The sequence below is a fragment of the Acanthochromis polyacanthus genome, chromosome 4 (genome assembly GCF_021347895.1).
Source record: "Acanthochromis polyacanthus isolate Apoly-LR-REF ecotype Palm Island chromosome 4, KAUST_Apoly_ChrSc, whole genome shotgun sequence".
Lineage (NCBI taxonomy): Eukaryota > Metazoa > Chordata > Actinopteri > Pomacentridae > Acanthochromis > Acanthochromis polyacanthus.
Genome location: NC_067116.1, coordinates 41,890,660 through 41,916,627, shown reverse-complemented (window position 1 = coordinate 41,916,627; position 25,968 = coordinate 41,890,660). Strand labels below are relative to the sequence as shown.

Here is a 25,968-nt window from a genome sequence, read left to right as displayed (position 1 = left end):
CAATTATATATTTTTGCAGACTGAAATATAGCAAAACTGAGAATTTTTACAGTTTAATGTCGCAGAGGAACAAATGACTATGTAAAAATACACTGTTTCTGTGCACTTTATGTACACTTTAAGTCAGTCAACACGTAAATCTAAATTTTTTTCTATAATTTTACTGAACATTATCCGTAAATTAAAAATGTGTAAAATATCAGCCTTTTATATACATAATTTTTATTTCAAATAGCAGCCAATATCTGTCAAAGAACATTTTTTGAATGATTTAAACACAGAAAAAAGTTATTTTACAGTCAAACACTGTAAAAAAATGAATTTCTATTTTCAAAACTACCGATTTTTGATACGGACAGCTGTGAACATTTTCACTTTTGACCAGTTTTTGATGTGCTACATGTAACTTCATATTATTCTTTTTTTAAATATTATTTTTTTTGGTCTTTTCTAGGCTTTATTGGATAGGAGAGCTAGAAAATGGGGAGAAGACATGCAGCAAAGGGCCGCAAGCGGGAATCGAACCCGCCCCTGTTCATGGTTCATCTGCTTAACCCACTGAGCTATACAGGCATCCAAACTTCATATTATTCTGTGATTTTACTAGTTATTTATTGTAATTTAACAAAACAAGACAATTTAATATGATAACAGTGATGTATTAATTTAAAAATATATATATTTATTTTAAAATTTTAATCAACTTTTTCAGTCTTTTAAAATTAGAGGAAATATCTGTTAAAAAACAAATTTAAATGCAGTAAATTGCAATGTTATTAGACTTCATAGTACTCTATTATAAAACTTTTTGTCTGTGGTTTAATTGCTTAAATTCTGCAATTTAACAAAACAAGAAAAATCTGTAAACAGTAAATTGTTGAAAACATTTAGTTAAGTGAGAAATAATGTTAATTATATTTATAGTGTAAGCATGTTTTTCTTACTGCCATCTTCTCTCATGAAAAGCCCAAAACCAACAATGAAACCAACACGCACACACATGAAGAAAAAAAAACCTCACAAGCACATGAAGCTGTAATAATATGCAACTACAACGTAAAAATATATTACTTATACAGTTTGGTTTACTGCAGACAGGAGAGGAAAGTCTGATGTATTGTGAGTTTTTGCATTTTAACGGGATTCACTGACAACCAAACTTTGAAATGATGGCAGCTTAATCCTTTAAGACGCAGACAGAAAGCATCACCTTCCTATAGAGAGAAAACACAGTTCAAGACAAAAACTTATGCGTCATATTTACATAAAATGGCAACTCCAGTCATTGCTTTTTACACTCAGAAAACCTTTCTCTTTGCCTTCTGTTGCAGATGCAGCCCGTCCACTGAGCACTCTGAAGCTCCCATGTCCCTAAAAGCACATCGCCGCTAATTTCACCTTGACTCCGCTGAAAGTCAACGGCAATAAAAATGACCCCGAGGCGCGTTTCCGAAGCCAGAAACCCAAAGCGAGGCAGGGAAATTGTCGCCGGGCAGAAGAAGGTGACGGACTCTTGCATTAATCATGTCTAATGTGAGCTATTTGACCCCGGCTTTTATCCGAAAGTACAGCGAGGATGCCGCAGAGAGAGACAGGTGAGGATCCTCTCTCCTGCCTCGGAGATGGACAAAAAGGAGAACATTTTAAAGTCAGATGCCTCGAAAAGTGACAGGCTGACATTTGCTTTTCAGCGTGGCTGGTTGTGGGGAGAGGAGATTGGCAGTTGGGCAGCCAGAACAGGCTGGCAGGATGGGAGAGGAGATGGCAGGGGTCCTCTCTCTCCAGACATCTTTCCTGGCAGTTAGCACGCATGTGTGTGTGCGTGCAGGTGTGTGTGTGTGTGTGTGTGTGTGTTTATAGCGCAAGTCTGCAACTGTGTAGGCGTGTGCGTATCCGTGCGCTTTGTGTGCATGCTTCCCTGCGAGTGTGCGCTTTCGAGGCATGTGTGTGCACGCTCCCCTTTTTCTGTGTGTGTTTGCCTGTAAGCCTCCATAAAAGACGCCTTTCCTGGCAGCTGGCAGCTCTGCTTGGCAGTCGGTTTGCCAAGTTTCGCCTGTTGCTTAGCAACATCCAAACTCCCCAAAATCATCAGCCAGCAAAGGAGACCTGGCCTGTGCTTGATGCCAGCTACCCCTTCCTCCCCATCACTAAAACTTCAATCCCCCCACAAGTCCCCGCTCGATGCCAGGATTGCCGCATAGCTCTTTTTTGGCACAGCAGGTTCTGGGCAGCCCACACTCTGTCAGCTGTGGTTGTTTATGGCTCTGATCACAGGTAAATTAAGGCTGGAGGTCTTCAGACTTAAAAAAGACCAAAACAAAAGGAAGAGTTCTGGCCTTTTCCTCTGTCCGAAAACAGAAAAAAGATCCACGGATCAGGTGTCATTCAGGCATCAGTTCAGCAGTGGAACCACATTTATGCTTTTATGCTTTTACTTTTTCCTGCTCACATTTACAGAAATTGTTGTTGGATTCAAACCGTGGCCGCATGTTTCTTTCAATAACTTGGTGGTAAGATGCAAATGTTTCAAACTCACACTGTAAAAACTGTATTTCAGTTGTCGTTGAAGTAAAGCGCGTCTAAATGTATCTTTTTGTTTCGATAAAGGTAGTTAACCTTAGTTGATTCTTAATTTAAACTTTGTCCTTTTAAAACAACATTCTAGTTTTGGGAAAGGTGCAAAAATTGGGTTTACTTCTTTGACACTGTGCATCTGAGATCCACATTTCTTCAAATTCCTCCGCTGCAACTCAACCTCCAGTACATTTACACAGTAATGAATAAGTAAGATAAAGCAATTCTGATGATAAAATCATGTGTTGCATTTTACTTTTCTGTAAAAATAAATGATTAAGTTGGAAAATGGGAAATTTCAAGTTAATTTGTCTTAAAAAACCGAGTCGCAGCAATGACTGTTAATTTGAGAGGAATCAAATGAAGTACATTAAAATTATCAGTCATCTTCTTTTGGATAAACCAAATTCCTTTATGTGTTACCAAATGAAGCAATTCATTTAAGTGGGAACAACAATTTTCATTTTGCAGCGCATGGGAATATTTATGATTTGGAAAATTAAGCAGCAATTAACAGAGAACACACAAGATGATCAGACAAACTAAATTCTAACTAATGCCAGTTTAAATAATAACAGTTCTGACTACAATAAAACAAATATGAATGATAGAAACCATAGACTCTTGATGATGCATCATTTTGATGACTTTCTTCATTTATCAGTTTATTGATCTATAAAATTTCTTGAAATAATAATAAAAAAACCATTTCCCAGAGCTTAGGACGACAAACTGTGCCGTAGATTTATACAAAACAACACAGAGTTACCACCATAAGAGACTGAATAAACCAGCATAAACTTACATTCAAGATGCTTTATTGAAAGATTTAGAAAGTCTGTTTTCATCCCTGTAAGCTCTGCATACAACAAAATTAGCAGCGCTACTCTTCTTGGTGCATAGAACATGCAAATATTCACACAAATCCACAGCACATTCAGTAATCAAGCAATACGATAAATATAAAAGCAAAAAAATAGAAGATAAACATTAAACATAAAGCTAACATGTTGTACCAGACTTCAGTAGCAACACAAAGTGTAGACATATTTAGTTTGGTGTCTTTAACCCCAATAAGTCGCTTACCTTGAAGAATATAAACTCTATTTTGAATAAAAATTGCTTTACAAGGATAAAAAAAACAAAACTTTATTGTAATTGTTGCTTGGCCACCGTGAACTTTTTTTTCTGGCTGAAACCGTTCGAATTTTGCTTCATTTTGCAGTCCTTGAGCATGTGTGCGCTTGTGTGTGGTCTGGTGTGCGGTTTTCGGTGGGTGTTGTTTGGCAGCTGTTAGCAGATGAAAGGGATTCAGGGGACTTGGCACACTGCACTTGTTGTGAGTGAATGTGGAGAGACATTGTGGTACGCTCTGTGTGTGTGATTCTGTGCGTGTGTGTGTGTTTGCGTGCACGTCTCACCATAACGTAGTGTCTCTGGATCTCTGTCTTCTCTGTGGCCAGTTTCTCACACTCCAGCTTCAAACTGCAACACAGAAGAAAGGAATGCAGACGATATGGATGCGTTTGATTTGCATCATACTCATAAAACACACAATGCAATTAGCGACATGACATCGAATCCCTCCCAGCTCTCGTCCTCCCCCATCACTCACTGGGGAGGGCGAGGGGAGCAGGGTGACTGGGGTGCTGACAGCCCATTATCACCTCAGAGCAGAGCAGAAATAGACGAAGTCACGCTTGGGGCCTGAAATCCAGCCAAGACTGCAGGCGGGCACATCCAAGGTGTCTTTTCCCCTTTTTCTCTTTCTCTCTCTGGACATTTTTCCAATATATATATATCCATGTGCCTGCCTTCTATGCCTCCTCATTTTGCTGCTTTTTCCCAAATTACGAATTGGTTTGCCCGCTCCCTCTACTGTCACCTTTCACTTTGCCAAGTTTCACTAAAGCTGAAGCTTTAAGTGGGTCAAATGTGCCAATTCTGCTTGGAAATGCAATAAATCTGCACTTTTTTTCCCCCCTCTTCTCACATTTAGGACACGACCTGCTGCTCAGTTTGGAAGCATCTCAGGTTGAAACAGTTGAGCTGAACCTGGCGTTGATCTGCTTTCCATCCATTTTCTATGCACCGATTTATCCTGCGTAGCATCGTGGAGGGGCTTGGAGTCTATCCCAGCTGACTTAAGGCGAAAGCAGTTTCACCCAACCAACCAACAACCGGGCACACGCTTACATTCACAGCTACAAGGAACAAGAATCCCTTAAGCATGCGGGATCGACTGATATGGGTTTTTGGGGCCGATGTCGATTGCTGGCAAGTAAGAAAGCGCGATGGCCGATATTGAGTGTAATGTTTTAACGGCATGTGACAGCAGAGAACCCGTCATTCATAACTAGGTTTCTTCATTAATAAGGGTGACAATAACTGAAAATGTAAAATAGAAATAGTAGCGATTAAATTAGATCCTCTGTTTATGTAGGATTAACTGTCTCCTGCATTTACATCTGTTGTTCTTCTGTCTTCCGTATATTTTACTGCTCTGTCACTTCTATATTCCATAAAAGTTCATATCTCAAAGCATTATTCTTTGTTATTTTCCAGACTCTGTGTCAGGTTAATCTCTGGCTTCCTTCTAACTTAGCTGCTAGCCGTTAGCATAGCCTTAGCCACTGTGAGAGAAGCTAATTTCCCGGTTTATGGCAGCAGTTTGTGTTTCTTGTTGAGTTTTTACTGCTTGAGAGACATTTCTGAGCTTTTAATTCATCAATAAGCTGTCAACAATCTGTAAAACACCAAATATCGGCTGATTATCCATCTACAAGCATGCTTTTCATGAAGTCCAATGAGCACCCACACTTCTCCACGCATGCCAAGATTCAAACCTTCCAGCTGTGAGGCTACAGTGCTAACCGCTGCACTGCACCGCTATGGTGTTCAGTCTCTCTCATACAAGCGTGTCCAGCAGCCAAACAGCTCTCCAAGTGTCCTATATTTCTGTCTGTCCTCTGCGTCCGCCCAAACCCACACCAGTCCCCCGGTGTCTTCTAAAATTGGATAATGTCAGTAGCTGGATTTGCAAACATGCACACTCCATTTCTAAATGTGTTCACGTCCAAGCGCACCAACACCTCCCTCGTCACCCCCCCACAGTCAGAAATACACCCTGCCCTACCTCCGACTCCCCCCTTCCTTCCTTCCTTCCTTCCATCGTTTTTTTTTTTTTTTCATATCTGGAGGCCTCCGGCAGTTTTGAGTTGTTTGCAGGCGGCGGATAGATTGATTGCGGGGGTTGCGTTGAGGTGGTGGGACGTTGGCAGTCGGGTGGGGTGGGGGGGGTGCCGCTTGGTGGAGGGAAAATTAGAATATGATTAATATCGCAACATTACCCCCAGCCGCAACAGGTAATAACGGCCCCCATCCGCTGCATTTCTCCAGCGCCGCGTGCACACACACACGTAATTGGCTCATTTATCATTGCCAGCCAGTTGAGGAGGAGGAGGAGGAGAGGGACGAGTGGAGGAGGGAGGGAGGGAGGGAGGACGAAGAGTGAGAGAGGAGGAGGAGGAGGGTGGTGAGGATTAAACCCCACCTCCCACCCCTCCACCCTATAGATTTTATTACAGTGGAATTGCCTCTTGGCAGAAGTCACTCACAGCTGGGCCGAGGACTAACGCAACCGTGTGTGTGCGCGCACGCTCGCCAGTGTGTTCATCACGACATAAACTTAGGTTCTAGAAGACGCACAGCAGACACAGTTATGAAACTGTAGCGAGATGAGCAATTGTTCTGTGTTTAAAGTACGCAGCCATGATTAAGTGTATGAAAAGTGCTATATAAACTAAGTTTGATTGATTAATTGATTGATGATCACGCCTGTATCTAAAGATTTCATTTATAGTTAATCATCAGACAACATCTAATCAATTAGTTCTTTAATGCATGGAATAGAAGTCAACTGATAGGTGCTTTTCAGGGCCGATATCAATGACGCTTTTTAGCAATCAAGGAGACTGATGAGGAAAATTTGGAATTAATGTTTACTATACAGTTCTGCAGTAAAAATGAAAATCTCGGTGTCAAAATTACACCAGAATAATAATGAAGTATTCAGATCTATTAACAAAAAGTATGTCCATAGTCTATTACAAGTAAAGGCCACGTTTTGAAGTCTTATCAGCAAAATGTACTGGGTAGGTCAACAGGAATGTGTTTGTTCTGCAAGTAATAGGCCCTGCCACCAATATTTATCATCAGCTTAACAACACCTTTAGATATGCATGTTTGCATGTTTCTTAAAAGCATTTCTCATTTTCAGTAATTATAATTAAGTGTTTATTGGCTATTATTTGTAATGCAAAACCAATCAGTACAGAGTCGGGGCTACAAATAAACGAGGGTGGCTGCAGCAGAGTCACAGTGGAGCTATTTTAAGTGAACTTATTTGATCAGATCTAAGTTTTTAAAGAAGAATCTGTAAAAAGCTGGGCATCAGTTCCGATTATCAACCATCTGATGACTGGCTGATCCTTAGTGACCACCAACAATTCAAAGCCATGAAGCACAAAGATTTATGTCCATGTGAAGTATAAAAGTAACGCATTTTCACATTCTGACAACTTGAAATCACACAATGTTTAGCATTTTTGTTGGAATTATCATTAATAAAGAATAAACCGATCAAATCAATCGATAAATCTGCTGTGTGTTGCTTCTAGTATGTATTTTCCATCATTTATTGAAGCTATAAAATGGCAAAAAAAGCATCAGTTTCCTGGCGATCAATCAATCACTAAGTGGACTTGCAGCAGGTGAATGGATGCTTCCTTATACCGTCACATTTTGAGAGAATTCGCTGCAGAAAAGGGCCTTTTTCTTTAAGGTGCTTAAAACTGACCACTCACAGCCACAAATGTCACATTCACAAGCCCGCCTTGGCTCATCAGATTTTGCTTTAGCAAATGAGCAGCAGTCAGCCATCTATTAAATCCCACTAAAGAGAGTCAGGACATGGAGGAAAAAAAAATCAATGTCTCTATACCCATAAAATCAGTCCCCTGTTTTTTGGCATGGCACTCCAGAAACTGCACAATGGCATTACAAGGTTGCACAACAAATGTGTATACACAAACACACAGAGAGAGAGAGAGGGTGTGCAGATGGACACTTCTTGTGCTTACAAGAAAGACCCCAAGGTCGCACTCAGAAAGCAATAACCATTCCCCACAAAATGGACTTCAAGGAATGGAATTACTGAGCGAGTGTGTGTGTTGTCATTATGTGACTGTAGGAGCATAAAAGAAGTTGGAGGGTGGGTGTGGAGGTGGGGAGAAAATGAGGGAGAGAGGAGGAGGAGGGGAGGAGGAAGTAGGTATTTCATGTCGAAATGATTGCCTGTAATAATTAGTCTTTGGCTCAGCACCATTTACTGAGAGGGAGGATGGAGAGAGAGGAGAGACGGCAACACAGGGAGGAAACAAGACTGAGTGAGTGAGCGAGAGAGAAAGAAGCAACAAGAAGAAAAAAAAAAGGAGATATGAGTGTGTATGTGTGTGCGTGCGTGTGTGCGCTCAGTGGGCTCGGTTCCTCCAATCTTTCACTGGCGGTGACAGGAGATAAGATGATCAGCCGAATGCGCTACAAATCTGCAGCCTGCCAGCCTTCAGACAGCTCTGTCAGTGCTGCACTGCTACCGAGCGCACGCACACACACGCACGCACACACAAACGCTCTTCACGCACACACACAGGAACACGCAAACACTCGGAGCGTCGGGGAGCATTCAGGCGTGTGCACGAACACGCTAAAGCTGCACAATCGTGGCACGCACTGCATATATGTGAGCACAGAGCGAGCAAGAAAGCGCACACGTGAGCACATAACCAGAGCACACACCCACACAGAGCTGCTAAATAAACACAGCGAAGAACACACACACGCTCTAATGAGAGCCTACAGACAGCGAAGCATCTAATTTTGCACTTTGTAGAAATGTGCCGACTGCCTTTTTAGTCGCCGTGTTTGAATCAGGCTACTGGGTATTGTAAAAATGTCAACGCTTTACTTTCTAACGTTTGTTTTTTTCCCGAACAGTACTTTTACTTTTCCCTATTCCCTCATTGATTATTTTACTAAAGCAACAAAGACGTTTTCATATTTTTCTTCTCTGCAACGCGCTTGTCTGTCGCTTTTGGGATTTTTTTATTTTCTATTTTTTTGCACTGCGTTCGAGAGAACATCGATTTCCTTTCTACAAAAATATATCAATGTGAGCAAGACTGCAGACACGGAACATCTCAGAACAAGTCGGCGCCTGATGTTAAGACAATAATTAAGTCAGGTTTTCTTCTTTTGATCAGCTGCATATTTTATATTGATAAAGCAGAGTTTTTTCCTGCACACAACGAGCAAGTGTTACCCTAAAGACAAATCCAGTTAATTTTCTTCCTTCCCAGGAAACATCTACACCCTACAGTGGAGTGAGACTTGTTCTATTACATGAAGGTTTTAGGATATTACATGCTGTTTTGTGGAGTGCTACTGTGCATTAATGGTTTCATTTTTTCTTAATTAAAAAAATGCAAAACATTAGCTTTGCCTGGTCCTCAAATGTGAATTTGGACTTCTACGATATCCAACTGAATAATTCTGGGCGTCTGAGCTGATGGTTGGACAAAACAAGCAATTCAAATATCAGTCCGCTTAGATTCTGGATAATTATAGACATTTCAAATATCAACTGATTACCAGAGAGACTAATCTGCAGAATAACCATTAAAATGTTTAATTGCAGCGTTGAACCTCAATATTTTTTGCACACAGTCCAGTACCAAAAGCTATCAAAAATGTTTGCCTTGTTAAATATTTCTTCATGATTTTGCTTTAAAAATCATTTTACTTTTATTGTAATTCTTGTGTAAAGAAATTGATGCATGTATGAAAGTGAAAAGTTCAAATTTTGATGCTAAAAACTAAGGTTTGGAACAAGAGCTTTATAAAACCACTCACATGATGCAAAACTGTCGGTATTTTTCCTCTACATGCAGCGTAAATGGCGTCAGATCCCTCGTGGAGGATAAGCAACCAAACCAGTCCAACGCTACACATTTCGAAGGCTGGTCACACGAAGGAATCAGTAGAGTTTTGGAAGCTGGCTAACACTGAGGGAGAGGGTTTCCTGCTGAACACTTTATTGCCGATGGTTCGTTATCTCCTAAATGCAGAGAAAACTTGAGGGCTGACTGACCTTAATTTTTCAGCACTGTTGCCAAAAGCTGCTCAAAAGGAATCCAAAAGAAACTTTGGATGTGGTAAGCATCTCTGTAAGTGCCCTGAGACGACAAATGCTGTGAATTGGTACTTCATAAATCGACTTAAAATGAAAAGATCCTGTAGCCGCATTTTGCCTGAATGCTTTTATTTGTTGCAGTTTCTGTAGTCTAAAGTATCTAAAGTTTCACTCCACTGGAATGGAATTGACTTTTGTTGCCTCAGTATATTTATTATTCTAATTTCATGTCTTGTTCTCATTTAGCTTTTGTTCAAATTTTTGTTTTCTAAAATTTGATCCATTTTATTCTGCGGTAAAGCTATATTAGCTTCGTTCTGAGGTGTATTTTGAAAAGAGGAAGTGGCATAAGCTGCACGTTGCCTGCTAATAAATCAGTCTCAATTCATGGCACTTCTTCATCTTTTAATTTTAATACCTAACATGCAGTTAGTATAGTTAAATAAACCAATATTGCAGCAGAATAAATAGAAAGCGTTGGAATAATCCTGCGATCGGCGCGAAAAACAAAGACGTTTGTAAAAGAGCAAGAATCCAAATGCTTGATTTGTCAAGTTGTCTCTGGGGTGTCACATTCGATAGATGTTCAGATGTTCTGGTAACTTTTATGCTAATGTTCCTCTTTGCTTCATTCAGATATACTCATAACAGAGAGCCATAAAATGTGCATGATATTTGAATGCACGTCAAACTGGACATCACATGCAGTAATACACACGAATAAACAAAAGTAAACAATATCAAGCTCATCAAACTGTCCAAATAACTCATAGCAAAGTATATTTACAATTTTCTGAACACTAAAACTTCTGCCCATGAGTGATGACAATCTAACTATTACTTCACCAACAGTAAGATAAAAATATCCCAACAGCTGTGAAAGAGCTCAACCCTCAACGTGAGGACGACCGCAATGTAACAGATGATTTAACTGCAGCTGATGAACCGTGACTCTGTGACATCTCACCTGTCTGAGGTGAAGGAAGGTACACAGTGTGGCTTGTCATCAGATCCTGATCCGTGTTGGGGATCATTTCTGATTACACGTAATTAATGAAGCTGCTGCTGCTGTGTGTAAATGTATGCAACTCTCACTTCCAAGACACTCAAAGGCATCCTGCTGCTGCGTTTACACAAATTTATGGCACTCAGAGGAAACACTCCTACAACCAGCCGGAAGCATCAAACTAAACTTCCTGTTAATGTTTTGTCCAAACCTGGATGACAGTAATGTCTGGCGAGTCTCCGTCTTCACACACATTTCAGTTTATAGCCGACGAGAAACTCAAGAGCCAGGTGAACAAGAGAGGAGTTTAGTGATTTTGCATGGCGCTCTGTGATGTTTTTGAACCAACACTAGTGTTAAAATGTGAGAAAAGCCTTCTCCAATTTGCTTGCGCGTGTCTTTCCATTAATGCAACGACAAGCACTTGAGTTAAGCACTTTATGCTGTGCTGAAAGTGAAAAGTCACAGGGAGACTGCCGTCGCAACATTTACAGAGAAACGATCAGGCTGTTCGTTCATACAGACATGTTCAGATGCCATTAGATTACAGGACACTCATGAATTTATGGCCCAATTTTATCCAGATCTTTTTCAACATTTGTAAAACTGCACATCTGGTTTAGGTTGATGATAGCGCTGCTTAGCCAGTCCATTCTGTAGTTTAACCCTTTAAGCTTCAGTCAATTCCAGCCGTTTTCAGTACAAAAAAATCGCTAATATTCTATTTGTAAATCAAAATATGACGAGAAATACAGAGAATATTGGACGCGCATCGCGAGGTGCATTTCCTCGAAAACGACCAATTCATGGATAATATGCCGACTTCAGGACATGTTTTGGAAAAAATAGTTTACTGGCTTGTGTCATCTGGATGTAAAAGGTTGGATTATGGCTGTTTTTTGTGGAATCTTTTCATCTGTGTGTAATAATGAACCCGGAAATGTGAGTCGCGCTGTGTGCGTTGAAGCCGTGTATAGAGAACGGATGGATGGATATTCGTTGTTTGTCGGACAAATGTGTTTATATTACCCGCTGTGGTAATCACATCTGAAAGTGGTTTATACCGGCGGATTCATGAGAATCTAAGCTTTCCATTGACGTATAGTGTTTGTATAATCGTGTTTGCAGTTTCAGACATTTAGCAAATTGCTTATGCAGATCTCAAAGTGTACCGCGGGCGGGACACTGAAGCGCAACTGAAGCGCAACGGGTTAATAGGAAGAGACTGGGGCACTCAAAAGACTTGTTACACTGGTGTTACCGTGGATTCTTATGGGATAAAATAGCCCTCATTAGGATTCTGCCATAGGGGCCAAAAAATCTGGTTTGTTTGTATTTCTTTAAGCTAATCTCAATCATCTTGGGTGGAGCTGATCGAAGCATGCAGCTTTACTGTTCACTCAGAACAGTGACAAGTTGAACTGTCTTGACGAAGCATTTGCACATGGGGAGGCAACGACCGTCACTGAAATAGATAATTCTGCACAATCTGGATCCTCTGCAAAACTTTAAATTTTCAGCACGGTAAGTCGCTGCACTGAGGTTTAAGTTGGTCATTCCTGTAATGGATGTAGAAAGCGGTTACGTTCTGACTGCAGAAGGGCAGCACAAAGCTTCCTGTGGCAGGTTTATACCCTCAGTCCACATCTGGTGAGTCAGAATAGGCTCACTATATCGGTTTGTCTTGCGTCTTCGTCCACTTTAACTCTGATGAAATTACATTCATTTGTTTACACGATTAAAACCTGGAAATGAATCAATGCGCTCCAGTCCCTCGAGAAATATCCGATTCTGCTCTATTTTTGCTAGAAAATGCCCAAAGTACCCCGTTTCTACTCAGCACTGTTTGGAGATAATAAAACTCAGGTACAATGCCGTATCCAACCACATGCTGCGATTTGGAAACGACACCCACTACTGCAAATAACAGACATTTTCATTATTATTTAATCAGTTAATTACAATGTTGATTAGCCAATTCACTGAGCTGGTTTATGAAGCATTGTTTGCTTAATGCATCCTTCTCTCAGAGTCTCGAACTGGCTCTGCGGCTTTCAACCAAACCGGCATCATACCTGACAAAGTTCTACAAACGCACAGAGCTCCCAGCCTGCAGAGAACACACCCGCCTATATTTCTGTCTATATATGCACACTGATGGGAGCCGTGTAGCTGCTGCACCGGTGCCGTGCCTTTACAGTGTCAGGACCATTTAGCCTGCCAGCCTCCAGGTATGTGACTGTTCACTTTACATCTCATTAACTATTGATCAACCTTTCCTCTCTGCTCGGCTGCAGAAACCTCCAGCCTCGCTCTCAGTCTCACCGTCTTCGAACACACACACACACCAGGGACCCACCCAACTCGCCCGTGTACTCTTTCATCATCTCTCAAGGGCGAGTACAAGAGCAAACACACACCTACACACACACACACACACACACAAAATAAAGCTGGGATCTTGTCGCACAATAGCAGGCAAACTGTAACCCTCTCTGCTGCTAGACTTACTGTACAGGCAAGCCTTTTATAAATGTTTCACACACACACACATACACAGGAGAAGTGAAACAAGGACAGGGTGTATCACAAAAACACATCACGCCACAAACAAAATACACATGCTACTTAAAAAAAAACCACACACACAAACCATCAGCCTGCCCTAAAGCAAATATAATTTTGTCATTTGGTAAGTGGCAGTTAAACACAGATGATACCTGACACACACACACACACACAACCTATCCAGTTACATGTGCTGTAAAGATATATTCAATTCAGGCTCGCACCGACGGTGGTCAAAATAACTGTCGGTGAGCGTAACTCGACTCTTCGGTAAAGAGCCAACGGGGGGCTGTTTTTGAAATGAAAATTTAATTTAATGTTCTTGATGGTAAAACAATTAACTGGTTGCCTATTTGTCTCAAAAGACAAACAGAAATAGAGCACAAGGAGAGAAATTAACTTGATATGGCGCTTATGTAGTACTGCGCAGTACATGATGTATATGTACAGAAGTGTAACTGTAGAATGGAGTTTTTAAACTATTTTAGTCGGCAGTTGATAACATAGACTGTATATATAGTGGACGTAGCATCTGGCTCCAGAATTGAAGCCAACCCGGAAGTTTCAAAAACTTGCAATATCACGCCGTCCGCTAGGGTTGGCTCCAAAAAGCTTTTTCTCCATAGACCCCAATTCATTTTTGGAAAAAATAAAATTTGATAGACTGATGTTCTACAGCTCAGGATTTTTTTCCCGCTAGTTTTCATGGTCAAAATGAGAGATCAGGTGGCCGATCTTAAAATAAATCAATACTGAATTTTAAATAAATCGTTAAAGTTGGCGGAGCAAGGGGGCGTGGCTATACTTGATAGACAGCAACAGAAGCCTCTGCGGTAAAACGTGGGCGGGACAAGAGAGCCCTCAGCCAATCCTGCCCCTAGTTGCTCTCCGGTCCAGTCTGTTTGATGACGCTTTTTACGTCACTGGCTCCAAAAAATCCAAAACGGCGACCAGGAAGTAGCAAAATCCGGGCTTCATTTTCTCGGCGTTGAAACCAACGGGTGACGTCACGGTTAGTTTACGCCTGGTCGATAATTAATGATTAGTGTGATTGAAGCGCCCATGACATACACCGATGAACTTTATTTTAGACTTTAATATGCAACTGTAACAGCTACAATAGTTTGGTTGCATTAGCCTGGACATGTGACCAGCGCTTCCCAGTCTTGGTACACCAACAGTGCTAAGTTCAGTATGACTTCAGTTTCACTCTGTCACACAAATCGCTCACTGTCCACACCAATAAATGAAAAAAGTTGATCACGCACTGAATTCTCTTTATATTTCTAACTTCAAAAAGCATGAATAAAACCAGAGCTCGACAGATTCTCCTGCATCCGTTTGTCTTTATGCTTTGAGCTCGTGATGTGAGCGCTACTGCTGCAAAAAATCCATGTGAGATAAAGTGACGCTCTGCTATTTAAAGAATTCCGCTCTTTGCTTCATCTAGAATCCTTCGCTTACGAGCCCTCAGATATAAGGAAAGTTGTCCCATTATTTGCCTACAACTGCAGATCCTGTCTAAGCAGAAGTCATTAATTGCCACAGAAGTCTTTGTCATGGTGCCCGTTGAACCCTCACAATGCTCTCTGCTTGCAAACACAGAACAACCTGTACAGTAAATGCAGCAAACAAGCCTGGAGGTGCAATCAGATACTCCAGCAAATGCACAGTGCATTTCCTGACATGCACGTCCTTTTTCAGTTAATGTGTTTTTAATCGATTAAATTATGAATGACGATTAATCAATTCACCAATATTCATTAACATCCCCGCGCTGAATTACGGCTAAATTAATGATTTTCACGACCAATTAATCCTCTCATTACATTTTGGTTTAACCGTTCGGGCTGCAAATGAAAAAAAAAAACTGTGAAAAACTCAGGTACAAGATGAAGTCTGTCTGCGTATCTGGTTCCGTCTGAGCAGCAGCGAATAACAGAAGGCAAATACATCCAACATTCACCTCGATCATGTGGGCGCCGGTCTATTTTTGCATTTCTGATTAGCCGCCGAACAGAAAATAACTTTAATAATTGATTATAAAATGATCTGGTGAAAGCTGAATATTTTAACGACACACACACACACACACACACACACACACACACACACACACACACACAGTCTGCGTCAGCACTTAATACTAGTATGTCATATTTGGGCAGAGATGAGTGGAGGGGCTCTTTAGGGATGAGTGGCAGCATATTAGTGGTGAGTGGAGAGTCTATCTTACTCTACAGACCACACGCACACACACCGATTATAATGCAGCATGTCTGCATTCGCCAAGCACAACCTGTGTGTGTGTGTGTGTGTGTGTGTGTTTGCAGAGAGAGAGAAAATTACAGTAATGAGAGCTTTGTGTCAGCAGCTCCTCCCGTCTCCCTTCAGTCTGCTGATTACAGCCTGTTTAGATAGTTAACGCGCACACACACAAATCAGAGCAGCTGACCCAGCAATGACCCTCTAATTAATTAACTCTTTCCTTTCTTTAGCTCGGTTTTCAGAAGTCTTTCTCGACCCGACCGCACACGCCACAGAAACCCAACGCACAAATTTAGAAACCCAAGCATCCACCGCCGCGCACAGTCGCAGCTCATCAGGTCTAATCCCTTCCCTCCGTCTCTTTCCTGTCATCTAATCTAACAGAATCTGGCCATCTTCCCTGCAGCCAAAATACACAACTAAGCCCTGCTATTTCCAGACATCTATTTGTGTGCGGAGATAATTGGGGGAGGCCCTGGATGTGTGTTAAGCACATGCATCAGATTGGTCTGTCTGAATGGGTCGGCGTGCGTTTGTGTCCGTCTCTGTGGGCATTCAGGTCATGTTTTCCCTGCAGGGTGAACAGTCTCCAAGTGGGTCCGATTACGTGAAGGTGTAGCCGGCAATCACACGTGGCTCTGCTGTGCAACCTGTGGACTAAATGAGGACACCGCTAATCCTACGAGCCATCACTGTCCGTCCCCTTCCTTACAAAAAAAAAAAAAAACCTGCAACCCAAAAGGTCATTTTCATGGTTTGGTAAGCAAACTGGAAGCTTCTTAAGAGTTACACCATTGAGCTGCTTGCGATGTTAAAGGATGACTCCTATTTTTACTACATAATGGCTGGTTTATGACCTCAAAGTAGCATATGGCTCAAGAGACGTTGACATGCATGACTGGGCTACTTAGTGATTGTCACACACAAACATAAAAAGCCTTCAGTCAATGCTAAGTGAGGCGACAGAAGATTTCCTGAGTCTTTCTGCTGCAAGCTGTCATTAAAAATCATGGCAACCATTTGAGATACACTTACAATGACATCAGCACAGGACTGGACAATAAATTAAGATAACAGGTCCGATGTTGGCCAGTTTAGTCAATATAGCACGATACAATACAACAGCGTCACAAACTACGCATTAAAAAGCTCAACAGTTTTATTGCAGGACTGTTGTATAAGACGACCGAACTGTCACCTGAATGTGACACAAGTACATCCAAAGTAGTCTGTAAAATAATAACATTTATGTTTGTCACAAAACATTTAAAGAATACCATATGAGGAATTACATTCATATAAATATTTAAACATGTTTCCGTATACGAGGGAATTTTTCATTTGTAATTTTGGGACATAACGAATAAAATTTCCTTGATTTGTCAAGGAATTAGTAATTTAAACTGCAAAACTTTGCAACATTTTGAAATTAAATTGCAATATCACCCTATCCCTGTTCAACAATAGCATTCAGTAATGGGTTTCAAATTACTTTTTCAAAATCAAAGGCACCAGAATAGCGGTCGCTGTGTCTCCAACACAACTTGAGCGGCAGCCCAAGTTTACTGCTGTTTATTCGCCAATTATCAGCAGCCAAACCAAGTTCTTCCAATTAACAGGTTCACATCCACCTGCCAGATTAAACACGCACCTCACAGATAAGTGAAAAGATGTCAGATAGCACAGGCTGTTCCAGTAACTGCTGCTATTGTTACGAGCTTTGGTTACAGCATTAGTTGTCTGTCCTCGTCATATGCAGCGTGTTAATCTGCTGTGTTTTTGTGCTCAGAACAGCCTGTGGGCTGTTGGAGAAGCCTGTGGGATGGTTAAACAATCTTTCCTGGAAACCTGAAGCAGACCTGCTAAAACAGCACGCCGCGGTACCGAAACTGGAAGATGCAGATGGAATCACAAGCTTGCTCTTGATCCCAATCGTGTTCTTAATCTCATCATTCATTTATTGTTGATCCTGCTCCCTAGTTCTCAGTACCGGCGCTTGGCAAGAGGGCGATGCTCCAGGTGTTTTGTAACACGAGGTGTTATGTTGAACTGCTGCCAGAGGAGCTGATCACACCGTCTCAACCAACAGATCCAGGGGTGACTCATGTTCACTGAATGGCTGGATTTGTCTGCCTGAAAAGCCCGGTGTCACAGGGACACTGCAAATAGTTTTCTGAGGGGAGGTTAGGTTTTTTTTTTGATAAAAATGTTCACAAGGTGATAACCTTGAGTTGCCCTCTGGTTTGCTGAAAGCAAATGTTTTTTTAAGGTTCTCTCTCACACTGAGGCAAAATCTAGTGTTCATCCAGGTGAACAAACAGATATGAAAAAAGATGCCAAGGTAAAGAGGTGGACAGGATCACAGCTTTGAGTACTGAGCTGGGTAAGTGTGAGAGTGAGACCTGACTAGTGTTGCTGCAAAACTGAAAATGATAACGCTGATAAGATACCTGCTTAAGTATATTGATTGAGAAACGATACCACTACAAAACCTACTACATAATGAAATAACAGATGAGAAAACTGTTTAAAAAAAAAAGAAAATACTTTGGCTATATCAACACAAGGCAGGAGGTAATTACAGTACCGTAGAGTGCTGCCCATACATTTTCAAATCCACCCAGAACTGGAGGAGCTCTTCATTAAAATCAGCTCTTCACACGTTCACGTCTCTCCACCTTTACGTGTCAAACCGATGCTGTAAAAGGTTAAATCTTTGAAGAGATAAAAGCGAGCTGTACTTTAATGCCTATTTTAACCACCTTCTTTCTGCAGGAATTCCGTTGATCATTGCAGCAGGTCGTCTGTGCACGTGTGACTTTTAGCAGCTTCATGAAGATTAGATAATATGAACGCCGCATTTGCATATAGAGATGTTTGTCACTTTAGTAAGTTAGCTAAAAAATTAAAGCCAGATTTAGTCTGACTTACCAAACACTGACCTCGGGTGTGAGTCTGCCATTGATTTTCTTCTCCACATTCATGTTACAGTTCTCAGCATCCCCTTTACGAACAACAACATCCTCCAGGCAGCGACTTACAGCTGAAAATTTCAGGTTTTGCCAATGTGCAAGAAAGCAATCCTGCTAGTATTTCACCTCTATGCATGTCAATATTCCCCCAAATAATTACAGAAAACACCATTACTGTATCCTTCATTTGACTCTACATGACAGAATCATGTTTGTTTTAAAGAAATGTAAACAGTACAGACTGGTCTGGCAATGCAAAACTAAACCAAATACAACAGTTTTCATCGTCTTTAAATGCCTCATCTGATTGCTCGTCAGAAAATAAGACTTCTATTTAACAGCATGGACACGTTATCTATCACAACAGCTAACCTTCGTTTGAATGTTTTGAACAAGTCGGTCAGGTTGTGCAGCGTTCATGGATTTTCTGACCCTGCTGGAAGCGAAATAATCACATATTTCACTTTGTGTGTCTACTGTGTGGACAATCCTTGGACAGTGGGGAAGAATGCTTGTATTTACAGAAAGTCACCATTAAAGCTGCAGTAGGACTATGAGAGAAGAAAAAGGCTACTGGGATGCTCACAGTGCCTGTAGAAACTGGAAGCAGAGCGCTGTACATGTACTGTCATGCTGCTGTAAATTGATGCAACTCATGGGAACAACAACTTCTATTATACTAATGAAATGCGGTGTTGTACCATTTTTAACGGCAGGGTAAAGCAATACTTTCCTGACACGAGTATGCTCTGCAGTACTAGACCTGAGCACTGGTTTAGGGACTAAACAACAGTCTGGAGAGAGAAAACATCCATATATATTTTTGAACATTCTTACACAAAAAGTAGGGATCTACCAATAAGGGTTTTCCACGGTTGATGCCAATAATTGGTACTCAAGAAAGACCAATGACATGTTTGGAATCGATATACATTAGATGTAAAGTTTTAACAGCATGTGAAAGCAGAGAACCTGTCATTCATAACTAGGCTTCTTCGTTAATAAGGACGACTATAACTGAATGTGTAAAATAGAAACAGGAGTGATTAAATTATCTCCTCTGTTTATGTGGGATCGACTCAGTTCATCTCCTGCAGATAAATCTGCTGTTCTTCTCCGTTTTCCTTAATATTTTACTGTTCTATCATTGTCCACTAAGGTCCAGATCTTAAATCTTTATTAATTACTCTTTGCCAGACTTAATAAATCGGTAAAATGCCAAATATCGGCCACAATAATCAGTCTAGCCTGTAAGAAACCTGCAGAATGCCGTCTTGTTCTGCGTTCATGTTTCATTAAAAAAATCACAACAATTTCAGCACAAATTTTCAGATCACGTTGCAACAAGTTGCAGTTTAAACACCAAATTATGAGCCTCTCACTGTATGAAATTTACTTCTATCAGAATTTTCAATGAATGCGTCTGTGCTGAAAATGGCAACAACCACTGACATTTAACCATTAACCAGATACACCAGACACATTCTTAGGGCCCCAACTACTCACAAATATCAATATTAAAAATAATGATATAGCTTGATGCAATGAATAAATGAATTATTTTTCCCAGTCCTACCCAACACCGTGTGTGTGATGCAACAATCCAAGTTTCTTGGTTTGCTGGATGGTGACTTTTGAGCTTGCAGCGAGCATAGTGGACAGAGAAATAAGGACACACTCACAGACATTTGTGTGAACGGGGCAACAGTAGCTGCAGGGGTTAGAGGGGCTGTGGACGGGGGGCGGCTGTACAAAAGAAGTTTGAAGTGGGACAGAAAGGGGGGGGGGGGACTCTGGCCAACTAAATCAAAGCAGGATGAGAGGAGAGGAGTGGGGGGGTGGGGACCCTGTGAAGGTGTGCCAAGAGAACAGAGAGAAAGGGAGAAGGCTGGGACTGCACAGCCTGCCCAAATCCCACATTCAAAGGCATTCTGAGCACATTCCTGCACATCAAGCACACCATACAGTCATGCAAAAAGAGTAGATATCAAAACATCACATTGCATTATCTTGCATTATCTCAGTCAGGGATCGAGTGCATGTGTGCGACAGGAGGGCGAGGAAAACAATGTGCTGGCTGTCGAAAAAAGTCCAACCTGCCTCGACACATTAGTGCAAGTAACACAACGTGTTGTGTTGAAGAAAATACATGCAAGTGCAGACAGATGACAAAAATCTGAGAAGTTTTCACAGCTGTGATTCCTGTTTCTAGCAGTATTAATACTGAACCGTTTTTCTGGAAACTGATAACCATGGAAACCTAAACAGTCCTTCCTGCATCAGTTCGCCTGCCTGTACCTGAAGCAACAACACAAACAGCCTTTTGTGTTTTGTAAATCCAGTTATAGAAACACACTAGAAGGGCAGCACCAGCACAAACACTGCAAAAAACACTAAAGCCCACCTGTGGTACTGGGTCTGCAGGAACTGAAACTCCTCCTTGATGCGGTCCAGGGTTTCTGGGTAGGTTAGTTTCAGCGACTGGGGCGTCCCCGAAGCTGCCGCCGCTGCTGCTGCCGCTGCTGCCACCACTGAGGCCGAGGACCCCGGGGGCGGCTGCAGAGGTGCCTGAAAAAAGCAAATATCATATTTAGGGAGCTTAATGACAACAGATCTTTACAAATGCAGGACAGCTGTGAAAAAGATGCATCAGATTTCAAAATAGTGCCAATAACTTGAGGCATTTCTGTGCAAACTGACTTATTGTCTAGTGCAATGTGAATAGAAGGAACACCAAAAAAATGCACATTAGCACCATAACCGTGCACACTCGCCTGTCTATTATCAAAACACTGTGACTGCCAGCAGAGCCAGATGTGAATGGGTCAGCAGAACTTGCACGGGGAGGGTGGAGAGCTACAAGAGCTTCTTAGCCAAATGAGCACACTTTGTTTAATTGCAAGTCTGAGTAGAAGAATGAAATAAAAAGGAGAGAAATAGAGCAGTGGGAGGCAGAAATGGGGGGAGAAAAAAGGGGACCCCGTAGTGGCTGAAGACCCCTCCCAACCCCTGTGCATAGTCTCTCTTCTCTGCGGGTTCCAGAGCAATTAGGAGACTACAACCATAGGGGTAATGCTGCAGGACAGGCAGACAAAAGGGGGCTGAGAGCAGGCCTAGGAGGGCGGTCGGGGCTGTCCGTCTGTCTGTCTGTTTGGCTCTCTGTCAAAACAACAGACAGGCTCTGGGACCGTCGGTTCACAAGCTTCACGACGGTCCAGTACGTGAAGTTAGGAAGCGAAGTGAAGCTGAAGTTATACGATATTCTTGAAGGAACGCGGCGACTATTTTTAATAAGGGTCTCTGAGGTTGGATTCCAAAGCCTGGTCAATGATTCAAGCTTTTCTGCTCTCTTTTGAGCCAGTGATTTCTGCGAAGAAAGAGAAAAAAAATACACTGTGAGGGCATAGTTAGGTTCCATTCCAAGCAGGGTTCCTTGATGTCAAAATGTTAGAATTGATTAAAAGAAGTCAATAGCTGAGGGTATTTACTACTTGAAATGATGAATGCCTGTTTTTAAAAAAATACAGACAAAGGAGATTTCTTTGCAGATCTGTAAGATGAGTAAGAGCTTTGTGTGGAGTGGACCCCGTTACAATCCATCTGCTCTTTTCTTAAAATCCAGCAGATGCAGATACACCTTGCCAACCAGTGCCACACACATTGAGTTTGCCCTGCAGCAATATTTTCTCCTAGCAGGGTAGTGGAAGAGTGCAACTCGTTTTTCTCTTATATGCATTCCTAACTGCTAGTCATGTAGCTTTGCTGCTCTTAGTTGGGCTGCCTGGGGATTTGTTATAATGTGCTCAACTTCCTTGTGCAATGTGGAATAAATATAAGAAAAAGCTCTGCGTTTTGTTCCTGCCAGTGCAACACTGCCTAAATGCAAAATTATTCTAAACTGCATCACATTACATTAATTGTATTGCTTCCAAGTCGAGCAGGATATTTGTAAATACAGTGTATTATAAAGCCCCCACAATAGGAATTCAATGCAACAAAAATCAGCACAAGTTCAATTACCAAGATTCATACCTTTAATTTTCTCCATACTTCACATGCCTACCTTTATTTTATATGGCAGACTCCTCGTGTTGCATACATTTTCTGCAGAGACATTCTGCCAGTCTTCAGAGACAATCCTTTTCAACTGTTTTTTGCCGGAGGGGTTGCACTGTTCTACCTTTCATTTTCAAAAACCTTGAAGGTGTTCTATTGGATTCAAGTCAGGCAACATACCTGCTCAGGTCAAAGTTTCCAATTTTTTTCTTCTTTAGAAACTCTTGTGTGATTTTGGCAGCGTGCTTTGGATCGTTATTGTGCTGGAATACTCCTCTTCTGCCAAACTTGTGCAGACTGGGAGCCATCTTGTCAGCCAGTATTTTAGTATATCTACAAATGTGCATGGTGTCATCTATAAATGTCATCTCCACAACACCTTTTGCTGTCATGCAGCTTCAGATCATCACACTTCCACCTCTGTGCTCTACTGTAAGGACTGTCCATTCACAGTGGTAGTCCTGACCAGGTTCAAACAAATTCATCTTGGTCTCATCTGACCAGAGAATGAGCTCCAAACACTCACCAAGCTTCTTTTCATGTGTTTTTAAGAAAAGCATTATGCAGTTTGTTTTCAAGAGCAAGCACGTTTATTTTTTTTCTTCGCCATCCATCTAGGCCCATGGTACGAACCACCCTTCCCACTGTCTGAGCTGATACAGAATCTCCTGATTTCCTTGATAACCCCTGTGTCACATCTGAAGCAGCTGCTGGCTTGTTATCCAGAGCTAGATGGTGCCATGAGTGCACCATCTGTGGAGTCATTTTAAGACCACTGCAGCCCTGATTAGTGGCATTATGACTCGTTCTTTACCTCCTGATTATCGCTACTTCAATTGTGTTTCCACTGGTTTAAGTTAATACTGATTGGCTTACATCTTTTCCCATCTTTGTGAAGTTTCACAACCAGATTTTGAATTCCTCCCTTTTATTTTCCAGATGGAGCCATGATGCAGATCCATAAGCTCTTAACTGAGAAAGTTCACAGGATTGCAGCTTGTTTTACAAACATGTTTGTGCATTTAGGCTAATTGGAAATCCAAGGTGTACTCGATTTACCTCCCTTTTGTTGCACTGAGTTTCTACTGTGGGGCCTGTATTTTTCATATGCTCATTTGTATTTGGTCTTGATGCTTACAGAAAAAATACATGTCAACTTGGAAATAATGCAGATACAGAGAGGTGATGCAATTTCACTTTTAAAGGGGAACTTCGGTTTTTTTCAACCTGGGGTCTGTTTTCATATGTCATTTCATGCATGTGAGTGATGGAGAAATGAATTTTCGACATAGCTCCAGTATTTAGCCAGGCAGGAGGCTTAGCAGCTCAGCTAGCGAAAAGTATGGGGCAACTTGCCCCCCTGCATCAGAGTCCACCCTAACATGCTTTTTTTCCCCACACTGACCGGCTCGGATAGTATCCAAATCTCTGGACGCTAGAAAGCAAATCTCATTCCGAAATCGCGCGATAGCTCGCACCAAAACACTGGTTTTGGCGCGAGCTATCGCATAGTTTTCGCTAGCTGAGCTGCTAGCTGAGCTGCTAAGCTGCCTGCCTGGCTAAACACTGGAGCTATAGAGCTATATCGAAAATTCATTTCTCCATCACTCACATGTATGAAATGACTTATGAAAACAGACCCCAGGTTGAAAAAAACTGAAGTTCCCCTTTAAGTGATATTGCACAGGGCTGTACTCACTATTTCTTCATCAGGGCTCCAGACTAACTTCTTTTTCCTAGGAGCACAGTGGCACCCAACTTAAAATTTTAGGAGTGCAAGCAGAAAATTTAGGGGCGCACACCAAAATCGACTTGCAAAGTAAATATTCACATTTCCTCTCATTTTCACTGTATTACTGATAAATACTTGCACAATAAATGCAGATACTATGTTTTCAATTCACATTTTATGGTGCAGCAGCTGACCCAACATAACAAGAATATCAGTCAGAGAGTGCAGTACTCCACCAAGGCTGCTCAGTTGATGTATCATTTCCGACGGATGAAATCTGTAATAAAAATGACCTCGTGCTGAGCACAGGCATGCGTTATGCATGTGCACGTTATGTATTTATACCGAATCACGTGTAAATTACTCTTATAAAGGTCTGTTGATCAGTTCATCACTTTCGGCAAGCCTTTCTTTTGCTAGTGTTAAAATAACCGTTCTCTCCAGGCTTTTATTTTGAAGGCATATTTTTAATGCTACGGGCTCTTATTTTGTAACCATTCCAGCGGCACAGGAAGTGTTTCTCTAAAAAGAGGTTTCTTGACATGACGAAGACGCTGCGGAAAAGTCCGAAAAGTCACATGAAGATGAAAGAAAACGGTTCCACGCTGTTATTGTCTAGCAAAGGATGTGTCTAAACTTCGAAGCAGCTGGAATGAGGACAAGAAAGGAGTGAAGGACAGAAAGGTGAATTTGTGTTCAAAATAAGGCTGAACATAAATAAAGACTGTGAAACATCAGGAGCTTCACCGTCATTCGCCCCCCGCTCTCACACACACTGGCCCGCCTTCTTCTTCGTTGGTGTTCGTCTTCTTTCTTCTTCTTTTGGAGTTAATGTCGGTTAAACCAGCTCATTTGCGCATTACTGTCTACTGGGCTGAAGTGTGGAGCAGAAGTTTGTAAGCAACAAAAAATATTCAATAATAATTTTTAAAAGAAATCAGCAAATTTACTGGTCGCACATGCGCGAGTAGATGAAAAATTTACTCGCACTCACTCAAATTTTGCATAGTTGCTCTTTCCAAACTGGTCCAGAGACTTTAGTTACTGTGTGCACCTTCCTGTCCTCCAAACCTGTCTAGCAAACTGACTTAAATTTACCATTGAATATGTATTGAAATTCCTACTGAATGTTTCAGATCTATATGGAGGAAATGCTACCACATACTGGCACCAAGTTTAATTGGATACAGAGTCTGAAATGACCTGACTCACCTCTAATTCTAAGATCTGGTTTATCACATCACCTGTTAGTACAACAAAGTGTGTCCCAAAAACAAGCTGCCAACCTTTCTAAATCAATAAAACATATATAAGTTGTGTTCATCAACGGTAGGATTCTGCCAGACTGTACCTCTCCAATCGTGATGACCTACACATCATCAAAGTCTGTCATGCATTAATGATGCTCAGCTAATGGCTTAATTAAAGCACTACTCGGCTCCCGAAAGCAACTCAGGTGTGTATAAAAGATATCGAGCAAAAACATGCATGTCATAGTGTCTGCAGAAGAAGGTGGGCCAGCAGGTGAAACATAATCTGTGGG

The 25,968-nt window shown here is 41.5% G+C and overlaps 1 protein-coding gene across 1 annotated transcript in view; it reads right to left on the bottom strand.

Annotated features, from left to right (window-relative positions):
- Positions 1-25,968, bottom strand: part of tle2a (TLE family member 2, transcriptional corepressor a) — a 56,602-nt gene that overhangs the window by 19,567 nt on the left and 11,067 nt on the right. The window contains 2 exon segments of the mRNA XM_051947078.1: positions 3,996-4,059; positions 21,042-21,205. Coding sequence (XP_051803038.1) covers positions 3,996-4,059; positions 21,042-21,205 — 228 coding nt within the window.